The 27,896-nt window shown below is 50.6% G+C and overlaps 2 protein-coding genes across 3 annotated transcripts in view; both read left to right on the forward strand.

Moving 5' to 3' along the window:
• The first annotated feature begins 916 nt into the window (after window positions 1–916).
• Window positions 917–26,224, forward strand: LOC120392422 (C-type lectin domain family 2 member D-like). Its single transcript, XM_039517173.1, has 3 exons — window positions 917–1,092; window positions 3,480–3,586; window positions 26,035–26,224. The coding sequence occupies exons 1-3, from the start codon at window positions 925–927 to the stop codon at window positions 26,195–26,197; spliced, it is 438 nt and encodes a 145-aa protein (XP_039373107.1). The 5' UTR covers window positions 917–924; the 3' UTR covers window positions 26,198–26,224.
• The window catches only part of LOC120392393 (C-type lectin domain family 2 member D-like), a 97,109-nt gene continuing 81,224 nt past the window's right edge, over window positions 12,012–27,896 (forward strand). Inside the window, exon 1 of one of the 2 annotated variants that reach the window (XM_039517116.1) lies at window positions 12,012–12,044. The gene's annotated coding sequence lies outside the window, so the exon portion shown is untranslated. Of the gene's footprint in view, window positions 12,045–15,185; window positions 15,214–27,896 lie in introns of those variants that run through there. The other variant, XM_039517112.1, reaches the window with a different exon arrangement.

The raw sequence follows: 27,896 nt of genomic DNA on the forward strand, positions 1-27,896 counted from the left end.
GATGGAGTCTCAGAGGATTGCTAAAACGATAAATGAGCCTTTAAAAAGAAGTGACGCTGGAGCATAAGACTAGTCAGTCTGTGCAGGAACACGTAAATGGCAAGATGCATCCTCTGGCCACAAGAGGCCCTTAGCAAACCATTGCCGCCCTCAGGTGACAGCAGCGTTAACGGTGGGTGCGTTCGCTCTCCATGCTGATCATCACCCTCCGTGTTCCTGTTGTTTTTCAGATTTCAGCCTAAAGTGCATTAAAGATAAATGGATCCCAATCACCGTTACTGTCGTTATCACAGCTTTGATTGCTGCCATCATCTGGCTGGCGGGTGAGTGGAGACCTGGCTAACCCAGTCACTGACGCTGATTCTCAGTCCCACTCAGCACCTTGTGTGCCACTTTGGCAGCATAAAGGGGGCTTAACAAGGCAGGATATAGCCCCCTGGGAATACATCCCCCATGCAGGGGGTTTCCCAGTTGGGCTGGAGCTGGCGGAAGGGCCCTGCTCCCAGCCTGCAGCATAGGGGATGGATCGGGGCTTAGCTAGAGGGTAGCACGTTACGGCTGTTCTCTGCTTCTCTGGGCTCATAGGAGGTCACAGGAGCAGAGGGTAAATTACAGCCGTCCTGAGACTGTGAAACCTGTATCTGCGGGGTTTTAGTGCCACAGAGCAGGGAATTCTCTCTTCCCTTGTATCAGGGAGTGGCTTATTCCCTCTCTCATTGCCACTCAGAGACAGTGGGTGTTCCCAGCAGTGCATTGTGGGTAATAACTTGAGGCTCCATTTTTATTCACCCGAGCTCCAGCTTGTACTTCCATGTGCTCAGAGACTGAGTTCCTGGAGCTGCTTCCAAACTCCTCCCTCTAGGTCCCAAGCAGGGATGCTGTCGATCTCTCAACACTGTTACCTGCTTGTTTTCAGCCAAGAAGATGTCCCACTGTCCGTCCCATGTCACTGCTGCATGTCCTGATGGCTGGGTCGGGTACCAAGGAAAATGCTATTACTTCTCAGGGAGTGAAGGGAGCTGGAGCGCTAGCCAGAATAACTGCTCTTCCCTGGGTGCCTCCTTGGCAGTGATTGACTCCCAGCAAGACCTGGTAAGCGAGAGACATTTGTCCCAATTGTGACTCAGGACACCGATAGGATTTGCTGTGCCAGAGCCCCTCTCTACTAGATCAAGGAGAATCCTGGGTTTGAGGTCAGACTAAACGGCTGTGGTAGGAAATTGATCCCACTTCTGGAAATGTTGTGCCCTGTCGGGGGGGTGGTTCTCAAGCGGTGACGTACTCTACAGAAATGATTAACAGAAAGTGTCTGGTCAACATGTCCCCTCCCTCTCCCAGAGAAGCCGGCTCCAGCTCCCACTCCCTTCGTTCTCCAATCTGCCAGGTTCTTTACCGTGGCCAGCTAGCTGTCTGCAGAACACCAGCAAGTCTCCCTACAGACCACTGTAGGTTATGGAGCTTGGCTAGTGACTTCATACCTCTACTCTTATAAATCAATTGGTCTCCATGGCCACTGAAGGCAGGACAAGTCATAATGGGCTCAATCTGCAACACGGGAGGTTCAGCTTAGACATTAGGAAAAACTTTCTAACTCTGAGAGTAGGTCAGCTCTGGAACAGGCTTCCAGGGGAGGTTGTAGAATCCCCGTCACTGGAGGTTTTTCAGAACAGGTTGGACAAACACCTGTCAGGGACGGTCTCTGTTTACTTGGCCCTGCCTCAGCGCAGGGGGCTGGACTAGAAGGCTCTCAAGGTCCCTTGCAGCCTGATGTCTCTCTGAATCTACAATGATTTATTATTTGTACCACAGTAGTATCTTGAGACCCCAATAAGGGATCAGGGCCTGTAACAGAGTTGGGACTCTCCACCTGGCACCTCCTCCTAGTTGTCTCTGGGAATTAGCTCTGAAGCGCCCCCTCCTGGTGGTGTCCCGTCCATCATCTCGCTCTCGGTTGGCATGTGGACCCACGTTGCTCTCAACTCGCGGCGTCCTCTTCTGGACCACTGTCCTCCAGCAGTGCCCCTTAGTCCAACCACACCTGCTTCGGGCAGGGGGGATGGTTGTTGATCAGCAGTCTCTCTACAGCCTAGCCACCATGTCCAACCATACACCCCAAAGTCTAATCCCTCTTGTCAGGGATCTGGTGTAGTCTATGATGGCAGCTCTCTACGGCCAATGGCTGGGAGTACTGCAAGGAGGGAACCCAGGCCCGCCCTCTACTCTGGGTCCTGGCCCAGGGACCCTCTGGCAGCAGCCTCGCTGTCTTCCTTCTCTCACCTCGTCTGTTTGCTTCTCTGGGCTGCTTCCCCTATGGCCCCTTGCACTTGCTAGGCCCTTCCCTTCAGGGCCTGCAGCCTGGCAGGCTACGGGCTAGAGCTCCCTTTTGCTCCCGGAGCCTGGCCAGCACTGCACTGTCCACAGTGCTAGTCTCCACCTTTGGAGACTGACCTTCCCCTCTGGAAGGCCTGGAACAGACTGACTGCTCCCTTCCTGGGCAGCCCTCTTTATAGGGCTGAGCCCAGCCCTGATTGGCTCCCTCCACTCTGGGCCCTGATTGGCTCACAATAAGCCCTTCCCTAATTGGTTCCCTGTCTGCACAGGTGCCCTAGCCTGCCGCAGTGCACACTGTCAGGGAGTGGGGCAGTCCGCCCTACTACAGGGCCCCATTGTGCTAGCTACTCTTCATACACACAGCAAACACACGGTCCCTACCCCACAAAGCTTACAATCTAAGTGCATGATGGCTATTTCCTTAGTTATGGTTATAGTCAAAGCCCTGTTTTGCCCTCTTTTTAGCTACCCCACTCCAAACAAGTACCACCAAATAAACTTCTTTGATAGGCTGAAATTTCCTCCTGCTTAGAGTTGGGCCAGGTGATCACTCTAATAAAACATGTTTGAGTTATAGAGCCAGGGAGCAGCCCCTGGCGAATCAAAGGCAGATGGGAGAGACCCCCCAGAGAAGGAGGACAGGGCTCCGAGAATGAGGTCTCGGATGGCAAAGAGGGTGTGTTCGTGCTATCTAGTCTTTCATAAATGGTAAGGCCAGAAGGGACCATGATGACCTCTAGTTTGATCGTCTGTAAACCCAGGCTGGGGAACCCCATCCAATGATTCCCGCATCCAGCCTGTAACTTGAGGTTGAATTAGAGAACAAATCTTTTTAGAAAGAAACATCCAGTCTTGATTTAAAGACCCACCGTGATGAAGCATCCGCCATGTCTCTAGTAAGTTCCAGTGGTTAATTACCCTCCCTGTTAAAACCCAGGGTCAGGGTGGAGTCTCCATCACTGGCAGGCGTTAAATGAAGATTGGATGTTTTTCTAGTTCAAACAGGAATCACATGGAGGCAGTTCTGTGGCCTGTATTACGCAGGCCAGACTAGACGATCACCACGGTCTCTTCGGGATTTAGAATCTATGAAAACGTCTCTTGCAAAACTAACTTGAGCTTTTTACATTTTGTGTTGCTTTCTCTAGGAGTTCATGCTGCGCTGTAAAGAGCCCCCCCTCTACTGGATCGGCCTGCGGAGGGACTCCCCTGGCCAACCCTGGAAATGGACCAACGGGACTGAATTCAATACGTGGTGCGTCCTTTTCTTTCTCTTGACTTTACAGACAGGGATCTACCCCTTAGCTCCACACATGCTGATGACACTCATCACAGTGGGGAGTGAGTCCACTACACAGGGCAGGGCAGTTTGCTTCCTGGAGGTGGAACTTTGCATAGCAAATCTGGGAAGTCTGGCTTGTAGCTAGGAGTGGCAGAGGACAAGATATAGGGTGGTTTGAGGGGGTCGGAAAAGGAGGGCATCAGAAGAAAAAGGAAAGGGGAACACAAAGGAAGAGGCAGGCGTGCTGCCATGGGTGAATTGAAAAGACCCCATGCATTGAAAGGCTCAAACACCGCAAGTTGTGTGGCGTCCCGTGGGTGTTTGCGGTGCCCTTTGTGGCAGCTGGCTTCATTTCCAATCCCCATTCTTGGCAGGTTTCAGATCGGAGGGGACGGGTCTTGTGTCTACCTGAACAATCCTGGTGTCAGCTGCTCCCACTGCTACTTGGAGAGACGCTTCATCTGCAGCCAGCCAGATGTGTGCGCCAGAGGGAATCCAAACGCTGCAGGAGAGGGCTCAACGCAGAAACTCACCTAAAGGATCAATGCAAATTTCAAACCATGTTTACTTGATTGTTTTTAATTCCCCAAAAAGGAGCCTTTTTTCAAAGCGGAAATTTTTTGACAAAACCTAGAAACCAATGAAAATTAATTTCATTGTTTGGGGGAAAGGGCAGATTGTGTGTGTGTGTGTGTGTGTGTGTCTCTCTCTCTCTCTTTTTCCCTCCCCTCCATCCGTTCCTTTTTTCTTGCTTTTCTTTCTCTCTTTCCCCCACCCCCTTCTTGTCTCCCCTCACTCTTTGTTGGCTTGTTTTTTTTCCTTCCAGAAATGGCTGAAATCCTATTTCCTTTTTCTGCAGTTATTGGACAGCGACTTTTTTTTATTAAAAGCACAACAAATGACACAATTGCCCTGTTTTGTGAAAAATGAGAACACCACTGACATTTTCACAAAATGGCTTTTCCTTTTCTAACCAGCTCCTGCTGCAGCATTTGCACTAAAATGCTCTACCTCTCCGGGTGCTTTTGGACTGAACATTGTCTTTGCAGATCCCTGTTGACAACCCACTGCCTCTACATGGCCCGAAGGACTAACCCCCTTTAATGCAACACCGTCTCAGCTCTGGGTTTCAACATGCACAAAGCTCTAAGCTAACCCATTGCATCTCCTGCTATCTCTGCCTTTTTCGGAGCTTGTAAACTCCTCCAGACAAGGATTCTTTATTTTGGGGGATTCCTTCTTTGTATTGCAGTAGTGTCTAAAGACTTCAGCTCCATTCTGCAACGTGCTGTACAGACAGTCCAGACCACAAGGAGCTTGCATTCTAAGTGCCTTCGACAGTAGTAACGAGGGGCTGGTGCTTTATAATGTTCACTCCTCTTCTGCTTCTGTCCCTGCAGTGCCAAGGGTCAGCGAGAGCGAGCAATGCAGAGCGAGAGATTCTAATGAGTGGTGGTGTTTGGGGGGATTATCACAGTGCAGCCTGAGAGATGTCTGCAAAGGAGCCTCAGGAGGACAGAGGCTCTTAAAGGGCAATCACTGTAAATAATTTGAGGCATTCAGTCCTGTGGACTACACAGTATTATCCTAAAAGGTGCTAAAGCCACATGAAAAAAATACATGCTAAGGATGGCCAAATGCATGCTCGAGATTTTGGATTGGTTAGCATTGCCACATGGTGCCTTTTCATAGGTTACACAAGCCTGTAGAAGACAATCAGGTTTCAGCTGTGATGGTTTATGGAGTTAACTAGACGTCACTTTTACAGCACCAGCCATGGGGTGTATCTTAGGGGCCTGTATACCCATCCGGGGCACTACCTTTAGGGATTTCGCAGTGGATCTGTAGGAGGCGGCAGAGGAGGAGGAGTACCCTGGCATCGCAGACTCACACTGGCAGCTGTTGCTCAGTATAATTCGCATGGCCACTGATGCCCTCTATGTAGACTGGTGTTTCTGGCGCAGTGTAGACTGGCATTTCTGGCGCAGTGGTGGGAACACTTTGTCATGCAGACCTGGGATGACCAGCAGTGTGTCCAGAACTTTCGCATGAACAAAGCAACATTTTGGGAGCTTTGTGAGCGGCTTACCCTGACCCTCCAGCGTAAAGAGACCCAACTGAGGTCCCCCTTGTCAGTCCAGAAGCGGGCTGCTATAGCTATCTGGAAGCTGCTCCAGGTCCACTGCCAACCAGTTTGGGGATGGAAAGTCAACTGTGGGTAGAGTGGAGGTGGAGGTAACTGAGGCAGTCAGGCATGTGGTTTACCCCAAGGTGGCAGGCATTAAAGATTTTCCAGCGGTAATTGCTACCTTTGCGAGAATAGGGTTTCCAACTGGTGGTGCTATTGACAGGACTCACGTGCCCATTGCAGGCCCTCATGGACCACAGAGGCCAATTTATGACTGTCAGTCTGGGCTGCGCAGGAAAAGTCCACGATGCCAGAGTTTTTCATTGCTCGGGACTCTACGTTCATGGACAGGCTGGGATGCTATTTCCTCAAATGATATTGACCGGGGTGGCTCCAGGCCCCAGCACGCCAAGCACGTGCTTGGGGCGGCATGCCACGGGGGGCACTCTACCGGTCGCCGGGAGGGTGGCAGGTGGCTCTGATGGACCTCCCGCAGGCATCCCTGCGGAGGGTCTGCTGGTCCTGCGGCTTCGGTGGAGCATCCACAGGCACATCTGTGGGAGGTCCACCGGAGCCACGGGACCGGCGACCAACAGAGCGCCAGCGCCCCCCCCCCGCAGCATGCCGCCGTGCTTGGGGCGGCGAAATGGCTAGAGCCGCCCCTGATAGTGACATAAGTAGTGTTACTGTCCCCACTGTTGTTCTGGGGGACCCTGCCTTGGTTTATGAAACCGTACCTGGATTTCAGAGGCCCTGAGGTTTTATTACACTCTCATCAAGTGCCAAATGGTTGTTGGATGTGCTTTTGGCAGATTAAAATCCTGGTGGAGATGTTGACAGACCTGTTTCAGCGCCAGCGTCGTCAATGCTGTCCGCATCACTTGCTTGCTGTGCTCGTCACAGTCTGTATGAAGCCAGAGATGAGTCATTTCCCCCTGAATGGATCTGTGACAGCGTGGGGATGCTGGCTTAATTCCCTCAGCCAGAAAGTGCAGCTACCACTGCGGGGGGCTGGTTGCACCCGGGCAGCAGAAGTCAGGGATGCTTTGGGTGCTCACATTCGGAAGTTGTGTGACCTGATGGAAGAGGGGGAATAATACCTGTACGAATGTGCTTGGGGGTGGGGGGAAACTGGCTCATTTATGGCAGGAGGGCAGTGCTTGGGAGTGGGGTGATCCTGATTACAGTGCTGAGCCTTGGGTAGCTCTTAGATCCTGCTGGACTTTGTTCCACAGCCCGGTCTGGCTCCCAGATGCTTAGATTCTTATGTAATCACTTGAATCCAGGAGCTGGGGCTTTTAGAAAAGCACCAAATATTGGGATGCTTGTGACTGAATTGTGAGAATAATCAGTGTTGAGAACTATCAAATGATTTGATTTAATTCTTACACATACTGCCTTTAGCTTGTGGTTAGAGCTAGCAGGAAATCTTTCCTGTCCTGGGGAAAATTCTCATTAAAATTTTCAAGGGAAAAATTGACTTTTTGTGAAACACAGGAAAAAAAAGTTTTGTTTTCAGATTGGCAACTGAAAACTGGATTTTACTTGAACGTTATTTTTTGGGGGCCAAAAACTTCTTTAAACCAAAAAACATAAAATACAATAAAATTTAGCTGAGGCCTGTTTCTATTGAATAATCAAAGCTTTTCAGGGAAACTAAAACCTTTCCATTTAAAAAAACCCAAAGCCTCATTATCTGAAAATCCAAATTTCCATCAGAAAATTGTGGTGGCAAAAAGTCATCCTTGCCCTAGGGCTGAAGTGGCCAAAAATTGCACAACTTCCTGCAAGGATCAGCTGGGAAAAGCAAGTTAATTATCCGTGAAATGATTCCACCCCTCTATGCTGCATCAGCTCCGTCTTCAACCTCAGCTACTTCCCTTCTACCGCCAGCAACAGCAGCTCATTGTGGCAACCAACAGGCTGCATGAGGTGTGTTTGTGTGGGGAGGGATAGTAGGCAGTCTGAGCAGAAGAGAGGAGGAGCTGCATGTATCAGGGACTCAGTTATTGGGTCCTAGAGGGCAGTATATTGAATGGGGGTGTCTCTATCATGGTTCTGTAATTAGCTGCCACCCTGACTCAGTGCGTTCCATACTTTGTCTGCGGGAGGAAGTTTGCAGGAGATGGAGTCTCAGCGGATTGCTAAAGTGATTTGCAATGTCACCAGTGGAAGCAGGACAGAGAGCGATGGGCTCAGAGGCCAAAGGACTTTGGGAAGCGTCAGAGGTTGGAATCAGGGTTTAAAAGCCTCCCACTGGTGGGATGCCTGGCGGGGAAGATTCAGTGGGCCCTGAGGTAAGAGAATCTCTCTGTGTGTGTCTTCAGGGCCATGCTCAGGGGTCTCAGAGCGTAGGTCCACACAGTGGGAAGGTCCCGTAAGAAGGGGTGGGGGAAAGGGGTCAGGCCAAGACAGCACAGTGGCAGCTGGAGGACTGTGTCCAGTTTGGGTCACCGATGTATCAAAAGGATGTAGAGAAACTGGAAGGGATCCAGAGACGAGCGACAAACATGACCCCAGGGATGGAACACCAGCCCTCTGAGCAAAGGCTGACGGAACTGGGTATGTTTAGTTTGGAAAGGACGATATAAGGGGGCATCTGAGAGCAGACTTCAAATACTCAAAAGGCTGCCATAAAAACGATGGAGAAAAGTTGCTCTGTCTTGCCACAGAGGCAGAACAAGAGGCAATGGGTTCAAACACCACCATGGCAGGTCTTGATTAAATCTCAGGAAAAACTTCCTAACTGGAAGAACAGCAGGGCAATGGAACAGACGCCTCGGGAGGTGGTGGAAGCTCCTTTGCTGGAGGTTTTCGAAAGGAGGCTGGAGCCATCTGTCCTGGATGGATTAGACACAACAAATCCTGCATCTTGGCAGAGGGTTAGAGTGGGTGACCCTTGTGGTCCCGTCTAACCCTATGGTTCAATGAACCCAGCCCTCTCCTCTGAATGGGTTTGACGCCATCTGAGCTGGAGGGACAGGATGTAGCCAGCAGAGTTCGCTGCGTCACTCTGCTCAGAGAGCTGCACGAGGAGATTGTGCTAGAAAAATAGAGACAGAGAATGCTGAGATCAGGGTTCCATTGTGTTGAGTGCTGCACAGACAGACACACAGCGAGAGACGGTCCCTGCCCCATAGATTCGGGCTACCTGAGCTGAAGAGATTTTATGACTTGCCCAAGGTCACACCAGGAGTTTGTGGCGGAGTCAGGACTTAAATCTAAATTTTCCAGGTACCATGGCAACGCCTCAAGCGCTGAGCCAGCCTTTCACAACATGGCTGCCTATGGCCAAAACTGCTCAGCACATCCAGAGACTTTGGCTTTGTTCGGGGATCAGGGTTGTGCTGGTTTCCCAAGGTGCGTTTTTAAACTGGTGCGAAACCCAGCCTGACTCCCCGTGTTCCCAGTCAGGGAAATGAAACTAATTGTTCCCCCTTTTGTAACCAAAGCAAGTGGTGTTAAAAGCCTCCGCATCTTAATTGAGACACGCTCCGTGCCTGCCCCCCACCCGCAGCTAGTCCATCATTCCTCACTAGAAGAATTGCTAATGTGGATTTTCATAACATTAACTGTCCCTCTCCTTGTTCCCAGGCGTTAACGAGCAATGACATAACCCACCACATTAATATTTAAGGCATCATCTCGCTTAGTGGAGAATAGTTCATATCTCAGAGCGATTGTTTCAGGCTGTCTGCAGAATCAGGCAGAAGTCGCAGCACCTGTTATACTTGGGGCAGTTCCTATAGGAATTGCTGGACTGGATCAGATAAGATCTTGCCTTTGGCTGGTAACTGATGCTTCAAAGGCAAATGTAAGTGCAGCAGGAGATGTGGGTTAATCTGCCCCCCATAATAGGGCAGACCTTGGTCTCTAATAGTTAGACTGAGCTATGTCCTGAACCCGGAGGTTCCCTGCAAGAATTCGTTAGCATGAACTATTGTAACTCTGGGGCCTCTTTTTATGCATAAAAGGGTCCGATCCTTTTTGAATGTTGCAAAGTTCTTAGCCCCGACATCTTCCTGTGGCAATGAGTTCCACAGCCTAATTATGTAAAATTACATGTAACTCAGCCTAGATGCACTGCAGTCACTTGATCCCAGCCAGTAATCTAGCCTGGACAGAGGAAAACTGGTTAAGTTCTCCTTCAGACCCGCTGGGTGTCTGGGATCAGGGCCAGCTCCAGGCACCAGCGAACGAAGCAGGTGCTTGGGGCGGCCAAGGGGAAGGGGTGGCACGTCCAGCTCTTCGGCAGCAATTCGGCAGCGAGTCCCTCGGTCCCTCTCAGAGGGAAGAGCCTGCCGCCAAAGTGTCACCGAAGAAGAAAGCGGCGCAGTGGAGCTGCGGCCAAAGTGTCGCCAATTGCTTCCCCCCCCCACCCCTGCACCGCTTGGGGCAGCAAAAACCCTGAAGCCGGCCCTCTCTGGGAGGGAGGTGTGGTCACCCAGTTGGCGATCTGGCCCCATTGACTCCAATGTAGAGACACTGACACACACCAGCCGGATCTGGTGTTTGTTGTCCTGTGGCTCTCAGTGACCTGTGGGGAGGGAATGATTTAAATAACAGCTCAGGTACATACAGCTGCTCTGGGACAGGAAGCTGTAAACCAGCTGCTCTCAGACTCTGCCAGCAGGGAGGGGCTGGGGGAAGGGTGATCTCAGTGCAGGGCTGGCATAAAAACTAAAACTTTTGTTACCTTTTGAGGGTGGGTTTTTCTGTGACCTAAAAAGCCAGGGCTTGGAGTGACTCAGTTAGTGGTGCTCACTGTGTCCTGAGCCAGACGCAGCCGGAGCAGCACCGTGTGTAGCTGAGCCTGGCACGTGGGTGTGTAGTCAGTAAACACGGTGACTGGGAACTCCCCTGTGCCTGTGTGGATGCTACACACTATTTTGTTGTGCAAAGAGCAAAAGACACAGCACAGTCCCTGCCCAGGGGAGTTTATTATCCAAATAGACAAGATGGGGGAGGGGAAGAGACGGGCCCAAGGTCACGCAGCAGGGAGGGGGCTGAGTCAGGGATAGAAACCCAATGTTCAGAGTCACACTTAAGCCCCTTCGTGTTCCGTTTAAACTGATTTTTACCAAAAATTTCTGGGTTTTACAAAAAATATTTTTCATTTTTTTTCTTATTTTTTCACCCTACTTTTGTATCATTCATATATGTAAAAAATAACTTGTTTTATGAAGAAAATACAATACACTGTGTGCAATCTCTGCATTGTGATCATACATTAGTCTGGGTGTATATGCAAAGCTGCCTGTTGAAGTCAGGCCACGTATTAGTCTAGAAGATACACACAATAAACAAACCGGCATGAATGCAAGCTCTGAACGTACTGCTGAATCTCACGCCCACCACGGACACATTTCCAGCTGTTAGCAGATAACGGTTTCGAGATCTGGCACCCTAAAGTGGGAAGAAAATGAAAGTCTGTCTCAGAATACGGTTCAGAACACGCGTATTCAAAAGTTTGAAAACAACAAAAAGAGGAGAAAAGGATGAAGTTGAATGTAGGCGCTACAACTGGTGCGGCCCAATTATTAAATGTAAACAGTTATAGGCCAATAGTTCTAAATCTATAACAGTAACTGTTTGTTCAAATGAAAAGGTTGTTTTGGGGATTAGAGACACGTTGTTTTCTTAGACTCTGAGGTGGCCTTGTGTTTTGGAGATCCCTTTTAGTCCTGCAACAAACCGCATTGATGAACGGAATTCAAAGCATTGATCTTTCACACATACAGAATGGGAAGCGACTGTCTAGGAAGGAGTACGGCAGAAAGGGATCTAGGGGTTATAGTGGACCACAAGCTAAATATGAGCCAACAGTTTGATGCTGTTGCAAAAAAACCAAATGTGATTCTGGGATGCATGAACAGGTGTGTTGTGGCTACGACACGAGAAGTCATTCTTCCGCTCTACTCTGCGCTGGTCAGGCCTCAGCTGGAGTATTGTGTCCAGTTCTGGGCTGTGGTAACAAACACTGATAAATTCCCAGGGAAAATGAAACCTCCCTAGACAATGCATTCCAGTGCTTAGCAGCATCCCAGCAGGGCTAGCGGAGACAAGGAAGATAATAGTTAATCATCAACTCTATCCATTCCTCTCTCCTGCTGCCCCCACCCCCGCCATTACGGCTCCGATCGGCATCCTGAACAGCCAATGGGAGAAGGAGTGGGCGGGCTCAGGAGAAAAAAGGCAGGAGGGGCCGAAATACTGCAGTGCGGCAATCTCTGGGTCCTGCAGATGCTCACTGCCTAGAACAGACCCAATGCATTTAACTCGCTGCAGCTGCTCGGGATCGGGGTAAGCGGTGCCCTGTGTCCAGGGGAAGTGGGGGGCGGGAGGGGTTAGTGGATTTCTTAAAGGGATGTGGATGCTGGAGGCAGACGAGGGAAAACCCCTTTAAAGCCCCCCGGGGTGCGGGGGAAACACCCGGGAGGGGACTGGGGGTTGGACCCTGGGGGAGCGGATCGAGGGAGGAGAAGAGGCGCGTTCAGGGCGGTGAATTGGCCCAGCCAAGCAGGGGGCAGCGCTCGGCTCGGGGGCGTTTCTCTGGGTCAGGCTGACTCTGGGGAGCTGCAGCTGATCGGCTGCAGGAGGGCGGGGTTGGGCTGGGGAGCAAAGAGCCGGGTGCTGGCAGCACCTTCCAGCGTCACCCCCCAGCTCAGCTCTGGCCTGTCCCCGGGGAGCTTGGCAGGTTGGCACCTTGAGTGACTGATCGATCAGAGGTAAAGAAACGAGTGTGTGTGTGGGGAGAGGGGGTACAGAGCCCTCGGGGGGATGGGACATTGTGCGGGGCTGGTGTGTGGTGAGAGAGGGAGCACAGAGGCCCTGGCATGGGGGCAGAAAGGGGGATCCTTGTATCTGGGGAGGGAGGAATTTGGGGGCACACAGAGCCCCTGGCATAGTGGGGGGAGTTGCTTGGAGTCCCTACAATAAAGGATGGGAGCTGTGGGGGTGGGGTGGGATGGGTGGATGCAGGTAGCCTACGGTGAGTGCAGGGAGCTTGGCCTGCACAGGCTGGGAAGTGTGGGACCCCCTGTGGGGGTGCAGGGCGATGTGTGTGTGTCTGTTTTGCTGGGGGCAGCGAGGAGGGAGGGGCTGTCACAAGGACGCAGGGTGATTTCCATTAGCCTGGGGCCTGCTTGTCTCCATCCAGCTGCCTGGATGTACCTGCGCTGGGCCACACCCTCCATCCCAGGGGAAAGGGACGGGGGGGAGGTTCCCGAATGAAGGCAGGGCCGGGGCACCTGTGGGCGGATGGGAGCTGGGCGGCCGCACAGAACAGATGGGAGATTGTGGGTTTGCTGGATCACCTCCCTTCCTATGGGGGCCTCATGCAGGGAGAGCCGCAGCCATAACCAGCCCACCCAGCTAGCAGCCTCCCCCTGCTCTGCTCGGATGGGCTGGGGAAGGGTGGGGGGCTCTCAGCATGGCGGGAAGGAGGCTCCCTTGTTTTGGGAACATGGGGTGGGTGGATCTGGGAATGGGGGGAGGGAGGCCCCTGGATTTGAGGGGTGGGGCAGGAGGGGAGATCCAGGCTTGCTGGGGGAAGGACGGGGGTGGCTCATTCCATGGGGAAGGCAGACAGCAGAAGGGGTCTGGTTTGCAGCAGGCAGGGTGGGTCCGGGCTAAGGGAGCGGGGTGGGATGGGGCCGGGTGGGGGAGCAGAGGGGAGCAGGGTGGGAAGAGGAGTCCAATGTCTGTTTGCAAAGTGAGGGCCTGAGTCGGGGTGCAAAGGGGCTGGAGGGGGAGGGGTCAAGGCCCCCCTGCTTTGGGAATCCCCCAGAAATCCCTTTTCCAGGGCTGGATGGGAACAAGCTGCCCATCCTGCACTGTGTGTTGCAGGCTGTTCCTCTGCATCCAACGCACAGAGGCTCTGGGTTGTTTGAGCCCAGCTCAGCTCACACTGGAGCAGTTCATGCTGGTAGCGCTGGAGATCTGGGCTCAGTCCCTGCGGCGTCAGCCAGACCAGCAGCTGTCACCCTGCAGCAGGGCCCCAGGCCGGAGGCCTGAGAATGGAGAGGCTGGGCTTGAGGAGGCCAGGAGGGGTGAGACGTGCAGTGAACCCCGGCTGTTTATTCACCTTCTGGTCCGTTTCTAGGCCTTGTGGCCAGTGAGAAAAGATGAATCCAAAAGGCCGAAAAACCAGGAGGTGAATAAACAGAACCCTCCTGTTGCCGGCACAGAGGCACGAGGCGACAGCAACAGTGGTTCGTTGCCCGGAGTGCCTCGCTCCAATAGACACACCAGGGTGGAGAAGCAAAAAAAAAGGTTTATTTGAGATCTCAAAGCACGGCACTTGGAGACAAACAAGTCTCAAATCAAGCACACTCCATACAAGCAGCTCTCTCTCTTATACATGATTTCAACTAAGCGTCTTTATTACCCCCACTGCCCAGCTCCCCTTCCCCTCTTCTCCCTCCTTTTTAGTTCCCATACAGCAAATACATTATAAAGTAGCAATTACTCTAAACAGGTTAAGTCATACTTGGCAGAAAATACACCATCTCGTTAGTAACTTTTCTTGACCGGTCATTCTGTTTCACTCCCTTCAGCCAGGTGCAAGCAGGCTGTATAATTGCCTCCTGGTACTGATAACTAGTTGCCACACATTCCATTCTTTCCATCTGGCCTGTGGGGTTAATTAAAGTCTAAACATGGAAGTGGTTCAGGCAAGCAGAGGCCTGATACAGGGAGCCTTCATTGGCACTGTTGTTTTCCACCCCTCTGTCAACACTGGGCCATGCCTGGTGACACCAACACTCCTGGGAACTCCCAGGAGCCAGCGCAGCCTTTTCTTTTTCACTGTTTTCAGAATCTGCTCCTGGCTCAGAGTCATATAAAAATGCAGGTGAAATAATCATCTTGTAGCTCTTACACTGCAATTTCATAGGTGTTCTCCTATTGCAGCTCACTCTTTCAGGTCCACCTGGGGGTGGGGGGGGGCAAGTGGGCAATTTGCCCCAGGCCCCAGAGGGGCCCCCACGAAAGTTTTTCGGGGGCCCCGGAGCAGGGTCCTTCACTCGTTCTGGGGACCCTGGAAAACTCTTGCGGAACGTGGGCCCCCGGAGCTTCTTCCGCTCTGGGTCTTTGGCGGCAGGGGGTCCTTCCGCTCATCCTCTGTAGAGTCATCAGAGCCAAGGTATGCAGGCATATGTCGCTTCCAAATCTGCTGTTCCAGCCCTGCCTCTTGAGGTAACGGCCAAGTTGAAGGTGGGTGGAATTTCCTATTCCAGGTGTGGGACGTTTAGGAGGTGTCTGCTGTTCGTCACTGCAGAGTCTGGGCTTCCCGAATAGGAATGAAATATTCCCTCACCAAGCAAACGTTATCACGGGTCTGTTTGGTAAGTGAAGGACAGATAAATGAACTGACCAGCCCAAGGAGCCTGTAACGTCACTGCTGGGAACTGAACCAAGACCTTCTTGTCAGCAGATCAGTGCTGTCACCATCCTTTGTTGGGACTGAGAGGTAAGATATAGAGGGTAGCACGAAAGGGCACATCTACACTGCAACATAAGCCCAGGATTAGTGGAACTCAAGTGAGCAGACCCGGGGTGTGTGAACCTAGGACAGTGGTTCCCAAACTGGGGTTTGTGACATGTTACAGGAGGTTCTCGGGGGAGGTGGGGGAGGATACCCTAATGGTGGACAGAGCTGTCCCTAGGGACCCTGGGCAGCACAGGGCCGGCAGCCTGGAGCCCCTGGACTTCCAAGAGCTAAGCAGATCAAAGCGAGCGTCTCTATCAAACTGAGGAGATTTAAATGTCAAGACTCCTTAGAAGAAATGAAAAGGGAGGTGGATATTTTTTGCTGTTCTTGAAATTAAATAGGCAGCTAGTGCTGTTTGTAAAATTATTAAGAAGAACAAGTTTAAGCTTTGTTGTAACGTGTGTTGTTTGCCTGGACTGCTCAAGTCCTGAATGTTTGTGTAAGAAGAACTCTGTGAGTTGGCTTCTTAATATACCTTCCTGCTGTTTCACATCTGAGGCTTTGGCTACACTTGCACTTCAAAGCGTTGCCGCGGCAGCGCTTTGAAGCGCTAAGTGTAGTCAAAGCGCCAGCGCTGGGGGAGAGCTCTCCCAGCGCTGTCCGTACTCCACCTCCGTGTGGGGAATAACGTCCAGTGCTGGGAGGCGCGGCTCCCAGCGCTGTGGCTTTGACCACACTGGCGCTTTGCAGCGCTGCAATTTGCAGCGCTGGAGAGGGTGTGTCTTCACACCCTGCTGCAGCGCTGCAAATTTGTAAGTGTAGCCAAGGCCTGATACTCCTTGGTGAAACCTAGGAGCCTTGTCTTAGAACAGGCTTAATCAAAGTGACATAAGCTATGAAAGTGAGATCTGGGAAGAATGTTGCCGTTTTCATAATGTAATAAAAATACTGTAATGATAAATAGTGTGTAATAAGCATGTTATAAGAACAAATTTTGTATTTCCCAGATCACTGCTTTTATATTTTATACTCAGGCAAAGGAGAATCCCTGAAATACTCATTTTTAGGAGGGGATTTAAGAGACTTGACATTTTAGTGAAAGGGGCTGGTCAGTTAAAGTTTGGGAACCACTGACCTAGGATGTGAGCGTCTACACTTGTTTGTAACCCGGGTTAGCAATTGTTCAACCCTGGGTCCCACCCCAGGGCTCCAGTGTCTGCAATGCACTGTGCAGGCCCGAGTCCAACCACCCATATCCCAGACTTTCTAGCGCCCTGACAGGATGAGGCTGCTCTAGCCCTTTGGTGGTGGTGCAGTGTGGGAAAACTTGACTGTTCAGAGGACAAAGAACAGCCTGTGGGATTGTGGGATACTATTGGCGGACTCCCAGAGTTCAGTGGGGCTGCATCTACACAGCAAAGCAATAGTGCTTGAACCCTGGGTCCTGGCTTGATTCAGGTTCAGGCCTTTTACCCCAGTGGAACCCTGGGTCAGTGCGATTTGTATGTTGATGGAAGAGGGGTTAGCCTGGAGCCTGAGTTTGAACCCTGGGCTCACAGTGCAGTGTGGACATACCAGAACCTGATCCCTACCCCCCTGTTTCTGTTAAGGTCACTGAGTGCTGGATCTGGGCTGGCAGAACCACAGTAGGTGGGTAACAGCCTAAGTTTGGGCTAGTGGGGATTTGTTTCCTAGGGGACTTTAAATGACTTGTGTTTATGACTAGGCTTGGCAGATGTTGATGATGATTTTCATAATTTTGACAGATAATACTGATTGTTTTTAAGCTTTTTTAAAAAAGATTTTTATCAATTTTAAATGTTCACAGCTGTCCAAAATTATGGATTCTAGGCCTTTTTAAAATGTTTGTTTAAACGCTCACAGTTGTGGGAAATTAATTGGGGAGTGTGTCAGATAATGACAGATGTTGAGATTTAAACAATTAAAGCTTTATAACCTTTAAAACACAAACTTCAACATCTCATGTCAAAACATACAAGGGAAACAAACGTCAAACAAACCCTACTCAGTTCTCAAGCAGCATTTTCCTTACTCTGCCTGTCTGTGAAGCTCAATAATTGTGCCTGGAAATATTTTGTCGTGAGTTTGTGCACATGTGAAAAAATTGACGTTTATTGACAGTGGCAGATAAAAATCTAATCCTATTTATACTGCATGAGTGGCTCTGGGAGGAAAGCTAGCTGGGGATAAAAGGTTCTTTCAGGAGCCTGGAAAATAGATTCCATTGCAGAGCATTCTCTGCTTCCAAGTGGGTGCGGAGGGGCGTGTGTGCATGTGTTTGTGTCCACAAATGTATGTCTGTGTTGTCCCAGTTTGTATCCTTGACGTGTGTGTGGTTTTTTTTTTTTCCCCCAGCATCCTCATCTGCTCCCCCCAAATGTCTCTCTTCCCTCCACTGCCCTCTGTGTTCCCCACCACTGTGTCCTCTCTGATTCCAAGTATGTGTGAGTCCTCCCGCTTTGAATTGTGTGGTTTTTTGTGTGCCTTTTGCACCCCCTCTTATGTGTGTGTTCTCCCTAAGTGCATATTGCAGGAAGATCTCATAATGGAAGAAAGAGGACTAGGTTTCATGAGAGATCTATCTACACCTGTGACACAAGAGAGACTCAGGAATTCAAGCCAGCTCTGTGTGTGTGTCCCTCTCTGCACTGCCCCCTACTCTGTTCCTCCTGAGGATCAAGGTAACCCCCTGCTGCAAGCTCCATGCCAGACACATGACATGTGAGCCGTGCTCTGTATAGGCCAATGCACTTTGCTTCTCTGCTTTAAAGAGTCCTTTGTTTGCTTCCCCCAGCATGCTCTCCATGCGGCTGCTAAGAGACCATCTGCAGTTCCTCCCCTGCTCCCAGCACACCAGGACCACAACAGTCACTCTGTGTACATCTGCTCTCACACCCACCCATTGCTGCTTCTAAATGCCAGATGCTTGGACCGAAGATCATGGAGCGCAGGTGTTAAGCTAAACTGCAGCACACCACTCAGGGCACCACACAGGGCTCTCCTCTGTTTAGTTATGTTGGGTTTCCCTGAGACCTCTTCCCCTCAGCTCCCCAAGAACAACTCAGCGTAGCTTTGTTATTTGCCAAATCAGACACCTGAGTGATCAGCCCAGAGTCGATCAGACTCAAGTGTAGGGGGTGGGTATAGGTCATACCACACATCCCACCCAAGTTATGCCGCCAACCTCTTCCTTTGTACATTACATTGCATTCATGATCCATCGCTTCACATTTTGGGATTGGCTTGGTTCCTTTGCAGAAACCAATCCCTGTACAGCAAGCGCTACCCACACCCTATGTTTGACTTTACTCTTTACCTCATATTTACACTCCTGACTTCTCTCGCCATTGTTTTCTTGTTGTTAACAAATAGTTCCCTGGGGGTTCTCCCTCTTATCATAGCTCGCTCCGACACACTCTCTTTTAGCTTACTGTCCCTTTTGCTTGTCTTAGGGCAAGCATTTCCTCTGGCTCTGGTTACCTCCCTAATCTTGTCCTCTTGTCCTTCTACCACTGAGAACAGTCTAGATCCATCCTCTTTGGAACCCCCTTTCAGGTAGTTGAAAGCAGCTATCAAATCCCCCCTCATTCTTCTCTTCTGCAGGCTAAACAATCCCAGTTCCCTCAGCCTCTCCTCATAAGTCATGTGCTCCAGCCCCCTAATCATTTTTGTTGCCCTCCGCTGGACTCTCTCCAATTTATCCACATCCTTCTTGTAGTGTGGGGCCCAAAACTGGACACAGTACTCCAAATGAGGCCTCACCAGTGCTGAGTAGAGGGGAATGATCATATCCCTCGGTCTGCTGGAAATGCCCCTACTTATACAACCCAAAATGCCATTAGCCTTCTTGGCAACAGGGGCACACTATTGACTCATATTCAGCTTTTCGTCCACCGTAACCCCTAGGTCCTTTTTCTGCAGAACTGCTGCCCAGCCATTCGGTCCCTAGTCTGTAGCAGTGCATGGGATTCTTCCGTCTTAAGTGCAGGACTCTGCACTTGTCCTTGTTGAACCTCATCAGGTTTCTTTTGGCCCAATCCTCCAATTTGTCTAGGTCCCTCTGTATCCTATCCCTACCCTCCAGCGTATCAACCACTCCTCCCAGTTTAGTGTCATCTGCAAACTTGCTAAGGGTGCAGTCCACACCATCCTCCAGATCGTTAATGAAGATATTGAACAAAACTGGCCCCAGCACCGACCCTTGGGGCACTCCACTCCACCGGCTGCCAACTAGACCTGGAACCATTGATCACTACCCGTTGACCTGAAACAATTTGCAGGTTTGACACCATTTCACTGAATAGTTTGGCCATTTTCCCCCTTGACTCAGGTGCCATTCACAAAATAGTGTGTGTGTGGGGTGGGGTAGATGCTGTCATAACCACTGGACTAAAAGTTCTATGGGGAGGACGTTCACAGGGGATGGAGCAGGGATTTCTCCCTCCTCGGTGACTGGTTCCATAGCCCGGTGGCTGGGACAGTCTCACGTGCTCTCTGGCCCAGTGAAGAGCGGAGTACTTTATGTGGCGTCAGCAGGAGAGATTGGGAGGTTCCTGCCCTAGGACACCCCACAGCCCGACTGTCTCCCAGGAGCTGCTCTAACCACAGGGATAACGGTGTATGACCACCTCCGTCTGTTTTGTGAATCTAATCCTGCGCATGCATCCTCATGGGCAACCTCTTGTTAATCTTTTTGACCGCAGTTGCACACTGAGCAGAACTCTGAGCTGTCTACAATGACATTCAGGCCCTTTTCCTGAGTTCAGACCATTCATTTAGAACCCTGCATGGTGAAACAGTAGTTTTTAAATGTTTCCCTGCAATGTGCATCACTTTTCATTGATCAACAGTTAATTAATTTTGCCAGCTCTGTTGCCCATTCACCAAGAATTTCAGGTCTCTCTGAAGTTCTTGGTCCTCTTTTGTTCCTGACTACTTTGGCCTCCTCACTGCTCATCCCTCCTTTCCAGATCATTAGTAAATGAATATTAACAACACAGTATAAAATCTTTAAAGGTTAGCTGCTGCTAACCTTTTCCCATTAGGAAAATTGACCGTTTAACTTGACTCTCTGCTAGACTCCTAGCCAGTCTTTGATCCATGACAGTACTTTGTCTCTTGCCACATGATTACTTAACTTCTTCAGTCACCTCTTGTGCAGAACCTTGTCAAAGGCCTTTTGCACATCTAAATCAGCTATGTCAACTGACTCACATTTACCCACTATAATGACATGTTCAAAAAATTCTAAGGTTATTGAGACACTATTGTTTCTGCAATGAAAATCATGCCTCATGGACATGGTATCGTGCTCTCCAAAGTAAAGGGCCCAAATCAAAGCCCACTGAAGTCAGCAGGAGTCTTTCAATTGACTTTAATTGGCTTTCAGATCTGAGCCTAAAAGCAGGGCACTCTATAACTTAAGCTTCAGGAGTGACTCCATTAGCTGGCAGCAGGGGGGAGGGATAGCTCAGTGGTTTGAGCATTGGCCTGCTAAACCCAGGGTTGTGAGTTCAATCCTTGAGGGGGCCACTTAGGGATCTGGGGCAAAAATTGGTCCTGCTAGTGAAGGCAGGGGGCTGGACTCAATGACCTCTCAAGGTCCCTTCCAGTTCTAGGAGACTGGTATATCTCCAATTATTACATTTTTATTACCAGTGGTGGGCAGTTATCCTCTATGTGGACCAACCATTAGAGGGGACCTCATACTTGCTGTACTGCTGTGTTTCTCTCTCCTGGCCCTTGGAGCCTTCCCACTGGCGAAGGCTGGGTTGTCACCACCTGAGCAAGTAAGAGGAGATGTGGGGACCATGAGGCACATGAATATGCAGAGGGGCAGGGAAGCAATGACCATGGATACAATCTTTGGCTGGAAGAATTAGACACAGATGGGGAAGGAGTTGGGTGGGGCCTTGGTTGCCTTGCATAGCTTCTGTTTCCTGCCCTGAGTGATACATCTCAGATTAGAGGGGAAGGGAAACATGACACAGTCAACATGCCTTTGGCCTGCCTCTACCTACCAGGAGCAGACTTGATGCTGATTGACATGGGAAGAGCAGAAGATCAGAGAAGACACAATAGTAAGTAGTTATTTTTGTCCTGGATCCTTTAGTGTGGCTTGTGGAGGAGAAAAATATTGGGGTTTCCTTATGGTGGACAAAGGAGGCTTGGTGTATTGAAAAAAATTGCCCTGGCTAAACTAACGGCATGGTTGAAAACTCATTTTAGTTAGACCAGTGCAAACCCTTATGTAGATGCTCTCTTTTTGGTTGAAAACCAGGTATGTATCGGTTTAGTTTGCATTGGGAAAGTTTACATGGTGACTTTGGGTTTCCCATCACCCCCGAATCCAGAACTCTGCAGGGGAAACCAAATTTGGGGGCATCATACTTTAACTTCATACTGCCCCACCCCTCCCTGCAGCCATGTGGGCTCGGGAAAGAAAGAAACTGCTCCATAGGTGAAGGGAACAGGTGCCAACTTCCCCATGGGTGCTCAACCCCCTCTCTGCCCCTAGCCCACCCCCATTCCAACCTCTTCCTCAAAGTCCCTGCCCCAATTCCACCCCCTCCCTGCCAATATTCCAACTCCTTCCCCAAATCCCTGCTCTGGTCCCGCCTCCTCCTCCCTTCTGGAGCATGCTAATGCTGCCAAACAGCTGTTTGGTGGCGGCTGGGCAGGAAGTGTTGGGAGGTAGACAGAGGAGTGGGGACGTGGCACTCTTAATTCACAATTAATATCATTTCTTTAATAAGTATCCAGCCCCTTGGTGCTGGAAGCTGGGCAAACACACAGGGAAACATGGACTGGACCCCAAAGAAAGTGCATTCTATGCTTTGTCTGCGGGAGGAATTTTGCAGGGGATGGAGTCTCAGAGGATTGCTAAAACGATAAATGAGCCTTTAAAAAGAAGTGACGCTGGAGCATAAGACTAGTCAGTCTGTGCAGGAACACGTAAATGGCAAGATGCATCCTCTGGCCACAAGAGGCCCTTAGCAAACCATTGCCGCCCTCAGGTGACAGCAGCGTTAACGGTGGGTGCGTTCGCTCTCCATGCTGATCATCACCCTCCGTGTTCCTGTTGTTTTTCAGATTTCAGCCTAAAGTGCATTAAAGATAAATGGATCCCAATCACCGTTACTGTCGTTATCACAGCTTTGGTTGCTGCCATCATCTGGCTGGTGGGTGAGTGGAGACCTGGCTAACCCAGTCACTGACGCTGATTCTCAGTCCCACTCAGCACCTTGTGTGCCACTTTGGCAGCATAAAGGGGGCTTAACAAGGCAGGATATAGCCCCCTGGGAATACATCCCCCATGCAGGGGGTTTCCCAGTTGGGCTGGAGCTGGCGGAAGGGCCCTGCTCCCAGCCTGCAGCATAGGGGATGGATCGGGGCTTAGCTAGAGGGTAGCACGTTACGGCTGTTCTCTGCTTCTCTGGGCTCATAGGAGGTCACAGGAGCAGAGGGTAAATTACAGCCGTCCTGAGACTGTGAAACCTGTATCTGCAGGGTTTTAGTGCCACAGAGCAGGGAATTCTCTCTTCCCTTGTATCAGGGAGTGGCTTATTCCCTCTCTCATTGCCACTCAGAGACAGTGGGTGCTCCCAGCAGTGCATTGTGGGTAATAACTTGAGGCTCCGTTTTTATTCGCCTGAGCTCCAGCTTGTACTGCCATGTGCTCAGAGACTGAATTCCTGTAGCTGCTTCCAAACTCCTCCCTCTAGGTCCCAAGCAGGGATGCTGTCGATCTCTCAACACTGTTACCTGCTTGTTTTCAGCCAAGAAGATGTCCCACTGTCCGCCCCATGTCACTGCTGCATGTCCTGATGGCTGGGTCGGGTACCAAGGAAAATGCTATTACTTCTCAGGGAGTGAAGGGAGCTGGAGCGCTAGCCAGAATAACTGCTCTTCCCTGGGTGCCTCCTTGGCGGTGATTGACTCCCAGCAAGACCTGGTAAGAGAGACATTTGTCCCAATTGTGACTCAGGACACCGATAGGATTTGCTGTGCCACAGCCCCTCCCTACTAGATCAAGGAGAATCCTGGGTTTGAGGTCAGACTAAACGGCTGTGGTAGGAAATTGATCCCACTTCTGGAAATGTTGTGCCCTGTCGGGGGGGTGGTTCTCAAGCGGTGACATACTCTACAGAAATGATTAACAGAAAGTGTCTGGTCAACATGTCCCCTCCCACTCCCAGGGAAGCCGGCTCCTGCTCCCCCTCCCTTCATTCTCCAGTCTGCCAGGTTCTTCAGCGTGGCCAGCTAGCTGTCTGCAGAACACCAGCAAGTCTCCCTACAGACCACGGTAGGTTATGGAGCTTGGCTAGTGACTTCATACCTCTACTCTTATAAATCAATTGGTCTCCATGGCCACTGAAGGCAGGACAAGTCGTAATGGGCTCAATCTGCAACACGGGAGGTTCAGCTTAGACATTAGGAAAAACTTTCTAACTCTGAGAGTAGGTCAGCTCTGGAACAGGCTTCCAGGGGAGGTTGTAGAATCCCCGTCACTGGAGGTTTTTCAGAACAGGTTGGACAAACACCCGTCAGGGACGGTCTCTGTTTACTTGGCCCTGCCTCAGCGCAGGGGGCTGGACTAGAAGGCTCTCAAGGTCCCTTGCAGCCTGATATCTCTCCGAATCTACAATGATTTATTATTTGTACCACAGTAGTATCTTGAGACCCCAATAAGGGATCAGGGCCTGTAACAGAGTTGGGACTCTCCACCTGGCACCTCCTCCTAGTTGTCTCTGGGAATTAGCTCTGAAGCGCCCCCTCCTGGTGGTGTCCCGTCCATCATCTCGCTCTCGGTTGGCATGTGGACCCACGTTGCTCTCAACTCGCGGCGTCCTCTTCTGGACCACTGTCCTCCAGCAGTGCCCCTTAGTCCAACCACACCTGCTTCGGGCAGGGGGGGTGGTTGTTGATCAGCAGTCTCTCTACAGCCTAGCCACCATGTCCAACCATACACCCCAAAGTCTAATCCCTCTTGTCAGGGATCTGGTGTAGTCTATGATGGCAGCTCTCTACGGCCAATGGCTGGGAGTACTGCAAGGAGGGAACCCAGGCCTGCCCTCTACTCTGGGTCCTGGCCCAGGGACCCTCTGGCAGCAGCCTCGCTGTCTTCCTTCTCTCACCTCGTCTGTTTGCTTCTCTGGGCTGCTTCCCCTATGGCCCCTTGCACTTGCTAGGCCCTTCCCTTCCAGGCCTGCAGGCTACGGGCTAGAGCTCCCTTTTGCTCCCGGAGCCTGGCCAGCACTGCACTGTCCACAGTGCTAGTCTCCACCTTTGGAGACTGACCTTCCCCTCTGGAAGGCCTGGAACAGACTGACTGCTCCCTTCCTGGGCAGCCCTCTTTATAGGGCTGAGCCCAGCCCTGATTGGCTCCCTCCACTCTGGGCCCTGATTGGCTCACAATAAGCCCTTCCCTAATTGGTTCCCTGTCTGCACAGGTGCCCTAGCCTGCCGCAGTGCACACTGTCAGGGAGTGGGGCAGTCCGCCCTACTACAGGGCCCCATTGTGCTAGCTACTCTTCATACACACAGCAAACACACGGTCCCTACCCCACAAAGCTTACAATCTAAGTGCATGGTGGCTATTTCCTTAGTTATGGTTATAGTCAAAGCCCTGTTTTGCCCTCTTTTTAGCTACCCCACTCCAAACAAGTACCACCAAATAAACTTCTTTGATAGGCTGAAATTTCCTCCTGCTTAGAGTTGGGCCAGGTGATCACTCTAATAAAACATGTTTGAGTTATAGAGCCAGGGAGCAGCCCCTGGCGAATCAAAGGCAGATGGTAGAGACCCCCCAGAGAAGAAGGACAGGGCTCAGAGAATGAGGTCTCGGATGGCAAAGAGGGTGTGTTCGTGCTATCTAGTCTTTCATAAATGGTAAGGCCAGAAGGGACCATGATGACCTCTAGTTTGATCGGCTGTAAACCCAGGCTGGGGAACCCCATCCAATGATTCCCGCATCCAGCCCGTAACTTGAGGTTGAATTAGAGAACAAATCTTTTTAGAAAGAAACATCCAGTCTTGATTTAAAGACCCACCGTGATGAAGCATCCGCCATGTCTCTAGTAAGTTCCAGTGGTTAATTACCCTCCCTGTTAAAACCCAGGGTCAGGGTGGAGTCTCCATCACTGGCAGGCGTTAAATGAAGATTGGATGTTTTTCTAGTTCAAACAGGAATCACATGGAGGCAGTTCTGTGGCCTGTATTACGCAGGCCAGACTAGACGATCACCACGGTCTCTTCGGGATTTAGAATCTATGAAAACGTCTCTTGCAAAACTAACTTGAGCTTTTTACATTTTGTGTTGCTTTCTCTAGGAGTTCATGCTGCGCTGTAAAGAGCCCCCCCTCTACTGGATCGGCTCATGGAGGGACTCCCCTGGCCAACCCTGGAAATGGACCAACGGGACTGAATTCAATACGTGGTGCGTCCTTTTCTTTCTCTTGACTTTACAGACAGGGATCTACCCCTTAGCTCCACACATGCTGATGACACTCATCACAGTGGGGAGTGAGTCCACTACACAGGGCAAGGCAGTTTGCTTCCTGGAGGTGGAACTTTGCATAGCAAATCTGGGAAGTCTGGCTTGTAGCTAGGAGTGGCAGAGGACAAGATATAGGGTGGTTTGAGGGGGTCGGAAGAGGAGGGCATCAGAAGAACAAGGAAAGGGGAACACAAAGCAAGAGGCAGGCGTGCTGCCATGGGTGAATTGAAAAGACCCCATGCATTGAAAGGCTCAAACACCGCAAGTTGTGTGGCGTCCCGTGGGTGTTTGCGGTGCCCTTTGTGGCAGCTGGCTTCATTTCCAATCCCCATTCTTGGCAGGTTTCAGATCGGAGGGGACGGGTCTTGTGCCTACCTGAACAATCCTGGTGTCAGCTGCTCCCAGTGCTACTCGGAGAGACGCTTCATCTGCAGCCAGCCAGATGTGTGCGCCAGAGGGAATCCAAACGCTGCAGGAGAGGGCTCAACGCAGAAACTCACCTAAAGGATCAATGCAAATTTCAAACCATGTTTACTTTGATTGTTTTTAATTCCCCAAAAAGGGGCCTTTTTTCAAAGCGGAAATTTTTTGACAAAACCTAGAAACCAATGAAAATTAATTTCATTGTTTGGGGGAAAGGGCAGATTGTGTGTGTGTGTGTGTCTCTCTCTCTCTCTCTCTCTCTCTCTTTTTCCCTCCCCTCCATCCGTTCCTTTTTTCTTGCTTTTCTTTCTCTCTTTCCCCCACCCCCTTCTTGTCTCCCCTCACTCTTTGTTGGCTTTTTTTTTTCCTTCCAGAAATGGCTGAAATCCTCTTTCCTTTTTCTGCAGTTATTGGACAGCGACTTTTTTTTATTAAAAGCACAACAAATGACACAATTGCCCTGTTTTGTGAAAAATGAGAACAACACTGACATTTTCACAAAATGGCTTTTCCTTTTCTAACCAGCTCCTGCTGCAGCATTTGCACTAAAACGCTCTACCTCTCCGGGTGCTTTTGGACTGAACATTGTCTTTGCAGATCCCTGTTGACAACCCACTGCCTCTACATGGCCCGAAGGACTAACCCCCTTTAATGCAACACCGTCTCAGCTTTGGGTTTCAACATGCACAAAGCTCTAAGCTAACCCATTGCATCTCCTGCTATCTCTGCCTTTTTCGGAGCTTGTAAACTCCTCCAGACAAGGATTCTGTATTTCGGGGGATTCCTTCTTTGTATTGCAGTAGTGTCTAAAGACTTCAGCTCCATTCTGCAACGTGCTGTACAGACAGTCCAGACCACAAAGAGCTTGCATTCCAAGTGCCTTCGACAGTAGTAACGAGGGGCTGGTGCTTTATAATGTTCACTCCTCTTCTGCTTCTGTCCCTGCAGTGCCACAAGTCAGCGAGAGAGAGCAATGCAGAGCGAGAGATTCTAATGAGTGGTGTTGTTTGGGGGGATTATCACAGTGCAGCCTGAGAGATGTCTGCAAAGGAGCCTCAGGAGGACAGAGGCTCTTAAAGGGCAATCACTGTAAATAATTTGAGGCATTCAGTCCTGTGGACTACACAGTATTATCCTAAAAGGTGCTAAAGCCACATGAAAAAAATACATGCTAAGGATGGCCAAATGCATGCTGGAGATTTTTGATTGGTTAGCATTGCCACATGGTGCCTTTTCATAGGTTACACAAGCCTGTAGAAGACAATCAGGTTTCAGCTGGTGGCTCTGTGATGGTTTATGGAGTTAACTAGACGTCACTTTTATAGCACCAGCCATGGGATGTATCTTAGGGGCCTGTATACCCATCCGGGGCACTAACTTTAGGGATTTCGTGGTGGATCTGTAGGAGGCGGCAGAGGAGGAGGAGTACCCTGGCATCGCAGACTCACACTGGAAGCTGTTGCTCAGTATAATTCGCATGGCCACTGATGCCCTCCATGTAGACTGGTGTTTCTGGCGCAGTGGTGGGAACACTTTGTCATGCAGACCTGGGATGACCAGCAGTGTGTCCAGAACTTTCGCATGAAGAAAGCAACATTTTGGGAGCTTTGTGAGCGGCTTACCCTGACCCTCCAGTGTAAAGAGACCCAACTGAGGTTCCCCCTTGTCAGTCCAGAAGCGGGCTGCTATAGCTATCTGGAAGCTGCTCCAGGTCCACTGCCAACCAGTTTGGGGATGGAAAGTCAACTGTGGGTAGAGTGGAGGTAACTGAGGCAGTCAG

The sequence above is a fragment of the Mauremys reevesii genome, unplaced genomic scaffold (assembly GCF_016161935.1).
Source record: "Mauremys reevesii isolate NIE-2019 unplaced genomic scaffold, ASM1616193v1 Contig1, whole genome shotgun sequence".
In the NCBI taxonomy this organism is placed as follows: domain Eukaryota; kingdom Metazoa; phylum Chordata; order Testudines; family Geoemydidae; genus Mauremys; species Mauremys reevesii.

Bases quoted from the DNA above. Each gene is read 5' to 3' on its own strand.
- LOC120392422 (XM_039517173.1), top strand. From the start codon at position 925: ATGTCCCACTGTCCGTCCCATGTCACTGCTGCATGTCCTGATGGCTGG. The intron at 1,093-3,479 runs GTAAGCGAGAGA...TGCTTTCTCTAG, and splicing joins TTGACTCCCAGCAAGACCTG to GAGTTCATGCTGCGCTGTAA. The intron at 3,587-26,034 runs GTGCGTCCTTTT...CATTCTTGGCAG, and splicing joins GGGACTGAATTCAATACGTG to GTTTCAGATCGGAGGGGACG.